At 38.1% G+C, this 11650-nt stretch overlaps 1 protein-coding gene across 6 annotated transcripts in view; it reads left to right on the forward strand.

The window, feature by feature from the left end:
• LOC149211846 (carboxyl-terminal-processing peptidase 2, chloroplastic-like) overlaps window positions 1-6904 on the forward strand; it is a 300395-nt gene extending 293491 nt beyond the window's left edge. For 5 of the 6 annotated variants that reach the window (XM_089391605.1, XM_089391606.1, XM_089391608.1 and 2 more), the window contains 2 exons: window positions 5612-5705; window positions 6532-6904. In XM_089391605.1, the coding sequence (XP_089247731.1) occupies window positions 5612-5705; window positions 6532-6541 (104 nt within the window). In that variant the 3' untranslated portion in view covers window positions 6542-6904. The remainder of the gene's footprint in view (window positions 1-5611; window positions 5706-6531) is intronic. The other variant, XR_016250727.1, reaches the window with a different exon arrangement.
• The last annotated feature ends 4746 nt before the right edge of the window (window positions 6905-11650 follow it).

Here is an 11650-nt window from a genome sequence, read left to right on the forward strand (position 1 = left end):
AAAGAAGGGGAAAGAAAGGAATGACTGTAGTGATGAGTCCGATGTGGAATCCGAATTGGCTCAATTTGTACGAAAGCTGAAGAAAGGATCTAAGCTTAAAGGAAAGTACCCTCTTATCTGTTTTAAGTGTGGAAAAATAGGTCATTATGCAGCAAAATGTCCTCATAAACATGATAGTGATGATGAAGGAAATTCTAAAAGAATGGCACACAAAAAGAAAGGGTTCAATAAGAAGAACTTCTTCTCTAAGCAAGATGAGTCTGATGAGGATGAGTTTATGGTCATCAAAAAGAAATCAGATGAGGAAAGTGACCATGATGAAAGCCAAGAAACATTATTCATGGCATTCACAAATGATGATGACTCAGGGCTGGAAGGAAATGTAGATGAACTGTTAATAAGTGCCATTGAAGAAAATGAGAAACTACGGAATAAAATCATTTCTCTCAAAGTGGAAAACGAGGAAACAAGGAGAGAAGATCTCTTGGAAGCAAAGCTAAAAGAAAAAGAAGAGACTTGCGAAGAACGTGAAGCCAAAATAGTGTCTCTGAGAAAGGAGTTGGAGCAAATTAAAAAGGGCTATAAAAGCTCTCAAATACTTGAGACTATTCTAAAAAGTCAAAAACCTCAACATGACAAGTCTGGAATAGGTTTTAAAGGAGAATCCTCAAGCACTAAGAATAGTGCGAAAAGCTATGCCGATGCACTTTCCTGCAATCCAAAAGAAGAAAAAGTATGTTATCAAAAGCGCATCCCAGATCCAAAGAATGAAGAGATAATTACTCCAAAGAAGAGTGGAGAGTCATGACTCTGTGTATCCGCGTTCAATGTTAACCGAGTTAAGTCGGGACCGTTAGATTTGAAGAGATCAACGGTGGAGAATTGCTAGGGAATACCGCATCGCAAGTTATGAAGGGCTATCATCCCCGAAACCTCCGATTGCGGTATACAATTGCGGACCCGATGATCCTATTATATCACGCCTATCGTAATATCGCTTCCATCGCTATATCGCAAGCCGTAAAGCCTTACCACATGAAAGCGCCGATTGCGATAGAACTGTGGACCTGACGCACCTATTATAAACAGTTTAATATAATATCGCATCCAGTATCGACCATCGGCAATGCTTTAGGCTCGAATTGTAGAAGAACCTCCGAAAGTGGCGATTGCGATAAAAGGATGACGTGGCATGTGGGACCACCATATGGGTATACCACGTTTATATGGGTTCCGTGAGCAATAAGTCTATAATGGAAGACTCTTCGAGTTATATATTTTAAATGAGAAAAACTCATAAGTCGGCCCCTCCTCCCAAGGAACGTGTACTTTGGTGGATTGATCTCGGGCATCTATATTACGAAGAAATAATAGTTCACGACTTGTGAACTTGAAAAGAAAAAAAGAATCTCTCTGATATTTTCTGTGTGTGGGCCTTTTAGGCAAAAATGCAATACAATAATGCTCCCGATAGTTCAGGAGGCCTGAAGTGTAGTTCAGGAGGCTGAATCAAGCCGATTGCGATTGCGATAGGACGTGGCATGTCCGTTAAACGATGGATGCCTTTTATCATTGAAAAAACGGGTCTGTATTATAGCTTTAACACTCGGTGACCGTAAAGCTAGGAAGCGGCATGGAAAGCCATAATCAAGGGGAGTTACCAAAGGAGGTAGATCAAAGCATATCATAGGATATCAGAGCAAGAGAGGCATTCATATATGCAAGGAGGTCTTTGAAAGACACTGCCAAGCCAGAGGAGCCACATTGGAGCAAGAGGAGCTACAGGAGGAGCCATATATATATGTAATATATATATGCCAAAACTGAGTTCTCAGAGCTACAGGAGCAAATAGAGCGAGCAGAACAGAGCATATATATATGCCATATATATGCCAAAGAAGAGGAGCAAACGGAGCAAACAGAGCAAACGAAGGAGCCATATATATATATATATATATATATATATATATATATATATATATACATATATATATGCCAAAACAGAGCCATCAGAGGAAGAAGATTACACAATCGGGAGCTATCAGAGGCCAAAACCCATCTATATATGCATTAACAATCTATCGACGCTACAAAAGAATATTGCCATCAATAACAAAGGGGGAGATTCTTGAACACAGATTGTCATTGATGTCAATATGGCAATATTCGAGGAGCAGACGGAGCCAAGTGGAGCAGACGGAGCCAAGAGGAGCCAAGAGGAGCAGACGGAGCCATTAGAGCAACAGAGGACGCAAACAACCATCGGAGCGCAGACATATATCTGCAAATACACTATCGAGGCCTTGAACCCTTGCGACTTGCGACTTGCGATTGCCGATGTATATCGCATCGGCACTTCGGGAGCAGAGTTACAACGGTCCAATGCGATCGCCGATAGCGATTAGCGATGTCGCATCGGACCTCCGCCAAGGGCAACTCCCGATTGCGATACATATCCACGCGGACCCGCCGCACAGTGCAATATGAGTTAGTGTATCATTGCATCCGTCACATATCACATATATTATAAAGCCTTGCCACACTAAAGTGCCGATTGCGATAAAACTGTGGAGGAGCGGATCCGATACAGTTTAGGTGTGGGTGTAATATTTTTTTGAAGTCTGCCCTTTAATCCTTTTTGTATGTTCTTACTCCTATTTCCCGTGTAATTTTATATTTGGTTTGTGCGGCGTTTGGAGGCAGCAATACACTAAGGGATGCTCCGGATGGTTGAGGAAGTCTGGAAGATAGCTCAGAAGGCTAGAATCAAAGCTTGGACTTGGACACTTGGTGTATGGCTATTTGCAAAAGCTTGCCATTGGAATCCTCAACCAAACATGTAGCTCCTCAGGATGTGAGTGCAACTGGAGTGTATTTGAAAAAATACACACCAAGAAGTGCAACAGGTTAAACACTTAAAACTTAAAATATTCCAAATTTTTAGTTAATTTTTTGAATTCATTAAATAATATTTTTTTATAATTATTATTTTCAGGCCTTTGTACAGGTTGGAGTCCCAGTGACTTAATGACATGGTCTACGTCTACTACAATCTTTGATTGTGGGTGAGGCAACTTGAGAGGACACCTGATATGAAGGCCATCTCATTGGATGGGATTGACACCACTACTACGTGGAGGGTTGAGGCCGAGAGGCCTCTCATGGAGTCTGCCGATGATTGGTTAGTGCAAGAGGTAGTGGAAGGCGTAGAGGGGGCAGAGGAGGAGGAGGAGCAACAAGAGGAGGAGGTGACACCACCTACCTAGGCTACCCCTGCCACCAGTAGAGGACGTGGTCTACCTCCTGTAGCTCCTAGTTCTTCAGCTTCTAGAGCATAGAAGAGTCCACTACCAACCCCATCAGCATCTTACATCTAGAGGGAAAGGAAAAGCTATTGCATTTTCTCACAAGAGGGGAAGAGGAAATTAGTGGTATTAGTTATTTGGTTCATTTCATTGTATATGACATTATGACTCATGATATGAGATACGTTTTATATTTTTTGTTGATATTTTGATGTTGAGTTGGGACTCAGGAGTCAGGACTTATTATTCAGGACATGATTCACTGTTATGTGTGATGTAGCACTAGAAATGATATTACACATCTTATATATTAGTTGTTTTATCATATTTATGTATCAATGTATTTATTTTATGTTGTAGATGCTTTAGGTATTAAAAAAATTGAAAAAAATGAATATTTTTGTATTTGCCGATTTTTTCTTGACTTTTACCAATTTTTTCCTTGATTTTTACGATTTTTTCCCCTCGTTGATTTAATCCTGATCGCGATGTTTGCAACACTACAAAATTGCAGGCCGAATTTTAGACCTAATCTAGAGAGCTGAAATTTTGTTGTAGAAAGACTTTGACTCCTGTTGACCTTGATTCCTTGAAGAAAGATTTTGAAGGAAGGTTTTGAGTATTTGAAGAAGGAAGAAGACTTTGACATTTTGAATGAAGAGCTTGATTCTTTGGTACTTGAAGGAAGACTTTGACTATTGAAGGAGGAATTTGACTCTTGAAGAAAGAAGATATTTTGGAGGGCTGACTTGGTGTGTGGTGGAAGTCCTGGTCAAGTATTGGTTGTCTCATTTTGATTTGGTTCTATAATAGAAGAAGAGTTTGATTGGGTTTTCCCCTAGAAGAGGGGTTTTGCCTTGGCTGAGAGCCTACATATGGTGTTCTATTATTCTTGTGATCTTCATGTCCTTTTGATTTGATAGTTGCTTGATGAAGAAAAGATAGAAGAAGACAACATAAATTAAAGACATCAAAGGTGGTTTCGGGCTTAGACGTCCAAGGGTTTGAGCAAGCACCGAGCAAAGGTTGACACAGAGCGTCCAGGAGGGCGAATTTTCTGATGATTCCTTGATGATAACAACGCCTCTTCTTGCTTCCTTGGATGATAGTGTAGAATGTGGTGGCTTTCCAAAGGTGCTTCAAATGTAGTCTTTCTTTGGTTGAGTGGATGTTGGGGCCTTGAGGTCTTCTTTGGATGAGCTAGAGTTCTGAGGCCTTCTTTGATATTCCTTCTTTCAAGATGATGAGTGGATTATTCCTTTGATGATTTCCTTGTGTTCGACCCTAGTGTATCCTTTCTTGATGATTCAAAGTCCTCTTGATGTCTTGACCTTTGATACTTCTTTTGATGCTTTCTGTCCTTGTCTTGTCACCTTAGCTCTGATACCATGTTGAGAAATCTAGAGCCAACAAGTTAGGTGATTTCTCTTACTTTGATAATTGCTTGTGATGTATTTCTACTTAACTTGATTAGCTTCTTCTTTATTTTGATTATATTTAGTGTTCTTATCATCAAATACTACCAAATCATATAGAACAATGAGACGAGGACACAAGATGTAGGCTATCAGCCAAAGACAAAACCTCCCCACTTGAGTGGAAAACCCACAAGAATTCTTCTCTTTCTATCATGGCAGATGGGCAAGGGACCACATGGCTGGCTCAGATAGCGGAGAAATGGCACGATGAGCCAGCTCAACATGAAAGGACATTACCATGTCAAAATGTAGAATATGAAAAAGCTCTGTTTTCTGAAATGTTATAAGCATCTGATGTATGTGGTTTTATTTTAATATGATAAATTACATACTTTTTCTAAAGAAAAAAATGAATATAGGTCATGTAAGTGACATCTCGAATTCTATTTATAGCGGGGAAAAGTTATGTTTCTTCTAAAATTTATAGTTAAACTTTGTTTTGGAAAAAGAAGTGTAACTACGATGTTAATTAATATAGATAAGCCATTAAGTGAGCATCTAATGGTATTTTTCTGCTGGGAACTTATTGTTTAGGATATTATATTTCTAGGAAGAAAAGGCTTTGTTAGGTTCTTGGCTATTTGCTTTGTATCATATTGGGTTTGGATTCAAATAATAGTTTATGGGCTGCATGCTATTTCGGTTTTACTGCGAGTTATGACTTCTTTGATACTTGGCACGTTGAGTGCTAAACATGTTGGCCAAAAGAGTCAATTATCTGTGTTTTTATGTCATAAATTTGTATTTTGTGACAATTCACGTCTCTAATTCTGTATGTTTTGGTTGATGTATTGGAAAACATTTTGATATGCTTAAATGCTTTTGCAGAAAGATACAATCGGTCTTTGAGTTGTCTGATGGTTCAGCAATGGCTGTCACTATTGCTCGTTACGAGACTCCTGCACATACGGATATTGACAAGGTGCTTATTTTCATATATTATGTAAAATGTGTTCAGTACTATCCAGTAGTAATCATATAAATACGGAATGAAATTCTCAACAAGTTTATGTCAATGCAATGCGTCACTACCTGTATTCTTTGAGTCCCATTGACATAATTTCATCATTTATGGACTTTATAATTTCTTTCTTATATAATAAATGTCACTAATATAGCTCTGAGGGTTAGGTCAATTGGTGGAGTCTCTGTTGTTAAAGCGCTTTTGCTGTTAAGAGGTTGCGGGTTCAGTTCATGCTTCCCTTTTACAAATATTCCATGGACATAGCGGTCACCAATTTCCGCATAAAAAATAAAAATAAAAATATCACTAGAAATATTAAAAAATTTCATCATTTATGGACTTTATAATTTCTTTCTTATATAATAAATGTCACTAATATAGCTCTGAGGGTTACATCAATTGGTGGAGTCTATGTTGTTAAAGAACTTTTGCTATTAAGAGGTTGCGGGTTCAGGTCAGGCTTCCCTTATACAAATATTCCGTGGACATAGCGGTCACCGATTTCTGCATAAAAAATAAAAATAAAAATCTCACTAATATCACTAGAAATATTAAAAAGCTACTGTACTAGCTTAATAACTTGTCGTCTTTCGGTATCAACATTTCTTAAATGGTTTGGAGTTGGGGGGCCGACTTTCTTCTTCTTCCTTCCAATTACAAGGGGGTTTTGAATTTCTATGAAAAAAATGTTTTAATTTAATTAATAGAGGAAACCAACAATACAGAAGGGGATTTTGATTATTTTTTCATCTATTTACCAATGGTGCATGTCTTAATGTCGTAGGTGGGAGTAATTCCAGATCAGCCCTTGCCACCGACTATTCCCGTCGATGGAGATGGGTTTTGCAAATGCCTTGAAGGTCGGAACTCAGCGTGTAACATTAATACTACTGCATTTCTTCCAAAATGAAATGTTTATCAAGGATATGCCATTTCAAGTTTGGAAACCAATAGCTTTACATTGCAACGAAAATTTTCTTCTCTCAATTCAATCTTATACTATTAAGTGCAGTTGCTCTGAATATTGAGAAACGTGTGGAAAGGTAAGCCTGATTTTGTACCACGCTACCAATGTTTTAGTCTTTCAATTATTTATTGATGGGAAGAAAATATAGCTTAAAAGAATTACTCGCTCAATATATTTGACATTTTAGTAATGCTATATATATTTTTTAAAAGCTTTTGTTTTGTTTCGTCTTTAAATTTTTGTATTAAAAAATATTATATTTTTAATATATATGAAGATTTTACTACTATAATAATAATAATAATTTAATTTTAAAACTATTATAGAACTAAATATCAAATTGGCGTATTAGATCTTGTTTGTGGGGTAAGAGACTCCTTCCACAAAGTAATCATTCTAACACTTAATAGATAAATTAATGTAGTATTGTATAAAAAATCATTATTAGTAAATAAGATAATTAATAATATAAATGCAATAAGAGAGCTTATTAGAAGGTTCTGCCTCCTACAAAGTGTTAATTTTTCAAGTTATCCAAAAGGTGTTATTATCCTAGTATATTATTTCTATTAATACACAACCCATTTCAATTTTCAGCTAAAAGCAATAAATAAACATCAACAATGTTGAAATTATGATGTTCTATGTTGTAACAATTACTTATTCAAAAACTTCTTTTTGCTGCAATATTATTTAAGCAATTGTAGATAGAACTTAAACCAAATGCACAATTGAAGACAATCAAGAACAAGATAAGGCACAAAGAATTTAGGTCCAATGACCAGGGGAACACCCAACATGGTTCTTCTTCTATTAGATATCAATTGTTCAACAAAGATACAAAGTACAATGAGAGACTAAGAGAATGAGTAAGTTCATCCAAATATGAACAAGTTGTAGCATAAAGATCAATGGTATCAACAACAGATGCGAACTCTGAACCAAACTTCCCTTCAACTGAATCAACACTGAAACACTGAATCAACCTTGGCTCACCAAGTCCTGCTCTTACTCTCCAAGTCTCTCTCTCTCACAATCTTTTTCAAGTCTCTCCAAGTCTCTTTCTCACAATATTCTTCAAGTCTCTCCAATTCTCTTTCCCAAGTTCGAATTCTTCTTTCACAATGCACAAGCAACAAGAATGAGATGATATGAGATACATATATATAGGAGGAACAACAAATTTTGGTCATAAAGAAGGAACAATACGCATTCCTTGAGGAGTTACATATGCCTTTGTAACTCATGCCATTAAGGAGGTATGCATGTCTTTGTAAACCATTCCATTGAGGAGGTACACATGCCTTAGTAATATATGCCATAAAGTAGAGAATGTAACATATGCATTAAAGAGTGCATAAGAGGAATCTTTTATGACATGCTTTAATGAGTGTGTAAGAGGGATATGTCATGTTTTTAATCAGTGTGTAAGAGAGAGTGTAATGTATCCTTTAAGTGAGAGAGAGTAACATATGCATTAATTTGGGGAGCTACATATGACATGATTGAGTGCCATGATTGAGAGACATAAATTTCCTTTTAATAATAATATAATAGTATCATAAAGGATAATAGTAATAATAATAATATTAACAATTAAGTCGAAATTGAACTATTAGCTTAAGTGATTTTCCATCAACTATACTTGATTATTAATTGATGTAAGGTGATTTACAATTCTGGGAAATTCATAATTGAGATGCTAGACATGACTTTCTATTTTTCGAAAGTCACACCAGAATTGTCAAAGATGAGATTTTAGATAAGGAAATTCATCCTTGAGCTGCCAATTTTTAACACTCCCTCTCAGTTAGGGAGGAATTTGTTTTTGCATCAAATATCTCTTCTTTCTTTGCTTAACTTTATTCATCTATGCTCTATATAATCTAAAATAATGATGTCAATTTAATGAAGAAGAATCATCATAGGGGAGATTTATCTATCACCCTATATCCACTGATCTACCCTTGTTGACATAGACTTAGGGGGATTACCACTTGTCAAGACATGACAAGGATCACACACAACCAAGTCTCATCTTTGATTGGGGGATTACCACTTGTCAACACATGACAAGGATCACACTCACCCAAGTCTCATCTATTCTTTGGGGGATTACCATGTGACAAATATCGTGCACAACCAAGTCTCACCTCTGCTTGGAGTGATTAGCACTTGTCAAGGATCACACACAACCAAGTTTTACCACACCCATTGGCCAGATGGATGGTACTCCCAACAAGCCCAACTTGTGGTTAGGATGCATACTAGGTTATACCCTTGGCAAGTCCCGGACTTGATGGTAAGGGGATTACCACTTGTCAACACAAGACAAGGATTGCACACAACCTACAATCAAGAGTTCCCCCAACCCCAGGAGCTCTCTTGGCTCCATTCCCAACTTGAGAGCTCAAACAAGAGGGAAGAACATAAATCAATGTTCTCAATCATCCATGACCGCCCCCATTAGGAAGGGTCATATTCGTCAGCCCAAGTTGCTCTCTGAATACCAAAAACTTCCCTTTCAGCAAAGACTTGGTAAGTATGTCATCTATTTGATCATTAGCTGTAATATGCCGGAGTCTTATTGCTCCTCTTTGCGACATATACCAGATATAGTGATATTTGATCTCAATGTGGTTGAACTTGTCATGTAACACACGATTTTTATCAAGTCAAATCACACTCTTATTGTCATAGTATATTACTGTCGTATCTAGCACGTGTTTAAACAACTCTCCAAAGAGCTTTCTCATCCATACTGCCTCACAACTAGCCATGCTAGTAGCGATGTAGTCGACTTCAGCCATCTTAAGGGCTACAAACTTATTTTTTTTTTCTCATCCAAGATATCATGGTAGGTCCCAAGCTAAAGCAACATCTAGATGTGCTTCTTTTTGTCAGTAGAGTTACCAACACAATTAACATCAGAGTATCCATGTAGTCTCAAATCTCAGGCCATATATCTCAATCCAAGATTGATGGTCCCGTGTCGATATCTCAACACATGCTTTGTAGCAATCCAGTGTGCATGTGATGGCTTAATCATATATTGGCTCAGAGTATTGACCACAAAAAATATGTTTGATATATTGTTCGATAAAAACAGTAGTGCCCCAATCATTGGCCGATACTCAGAAGGATTTGCCAAATCAGGTCCTATAGTTTCACCATTCAACCTTTTGAAATTCATTTCCATTAGTGTGTTCATGAAATTACATTTTGTCATACCAAATCTCTCCAGAACTTTGGCACCATATTTTCCTTGAGAAAGGAAAATCTCACCAGGTCTTTGCCATACCTGTAGGCCCACAAACTAGTGCATCAAATGAAGATATTTCATTTCAAATTCAGAAGTTAACTCTCTCTTACACTGGAGGATAAGAGGTTCTCAACCAATCAAGAATAAGTCATCAACATATAATACCAAAATCAAAGGCATATGTTGGACCATCTTGAAGTAGAGATTTGAATCAACATTTCTTCTGGTAAAGCCAAGCTTCATTAAGAAGTTATTAATGTGGGCATACCAAGCTCTTGGAGCTTACTTTAATCCATAAATATCTTTCTTCAGTCTACACACATAAGTTTTCTTGCCGTGCATTTCAAATCCTTGTGGTTGTGTTGTAGTGGTTACAACCACCCTCCAAAATTTTGGCTTGCATGCAAATTTCGGAGCCTACCTTGGATCCTGCGAGCAATTGTTCCTTGGTCACTTGTTGGTAAGCTGATGATCTCAAGTTCTCGTCCTTGATCTTAAGAGTTGTTCTTGTTCTCATATTTATGCAACATGTGTCATCTTTGGGCATGGGGATTGTTGTTTGTCATGCAAAGGGAATGTTGTTTTGCTTCAAGGGAAATCTTGTGCGTATGAGTTGTTTTCATTACATAGACATGTTTCACACTCCACACATTCTTGCCGCGAAGGTTGTTGCATCAAGAAGAGTATGTTTTGTAAATTCTGGATGGTCTACGTTGTATCACCAAGTGTTTGTGTGTGATCATAGTCGAGTCCTATCACTATTTACATTTGTTCCCTGATCTCACACTTAGCCAATTCCCTGTACAACCTAGCCTCATCCAGCTTCCCAGAATTGTGCACTTTGCTTTTGCAACCCTCAAGTTTTTTTTCCTTGCCTGTTGGAACTTCGCAATGCGCAGAGACCCCTGCCTCCCTTGGCATCCAAAATTGCGCAGTGGTTTCCTCCAGTGTGCTTCCCCCAATTGGAACCCACTGTCTTCAGAAACTTCGCAGTGTCGTCCCTTAGCTGCCAACCAACACTGCTCTCCAGAAATGCGCAGAGCAGTGAGGTAGCCAACACTTTTCTCTAGAAATGTGCAAAGCAGTCCGGTTGCCCCGCATTTTGGCATTTTTGAAGGTTTGTCTTGTACAAGTTGTTTTCACTCTGTCAACATCGGTCACACTCACACACAAAGTTGTACACACTGTTGCGCAAGTGTCGCCACGGTTGTTCGAAGACATATTTCAACTGTTGCACTTGTCGCTCTCAATTGTCGAGTCAGTGTCATTGACCACATGTTGTCTTGTTGGTTTGAGGTGTCTTGTCGTCGAGTTGTGCTAAGTGTGTGATCACATTGTCATGTATGCACGAGTACACTTGCTTTCACACTTAGTCAAGTTTCTTGAAAATTTTTCTACCGAACAACCCTTCGTCAACCGAACCTGATCTCAATGATTTTGTACTGTTGCCCAGAACTGCGTAGAGCTTGAGATTGTCCTCTGGGCAGCCTGCTTTGCGCAATTCTGGAAATGAGGCAACTCACTGACTCCCAGAACTGTGCAAAAGATGTCCCAGAAACTGATCGAGTTTGCGCTTCCCGAAAGACCTCCCATCAAGCTTCCCGTTGGTCAACCGAAAGAAATGACTTGAGATGTGACCCAAGGCTGCACTGATCTCCAAAATTGCGCAAATTT

Source organism: Pinus tabuliformis, chromosome 1_1, assembly GCF_031772625.1.
Source record: "Pinus tabuliformis cultivar Carrire ecotype Pingquan chromosome 1_1, CPIR1, whole genome shotgun sequence".
NCBI lineage: Eukaryota > Viridiplantae > Streptophyta > Pinopsida > Pinales > Pinaceae > Pinus > Pinus tabuliformis.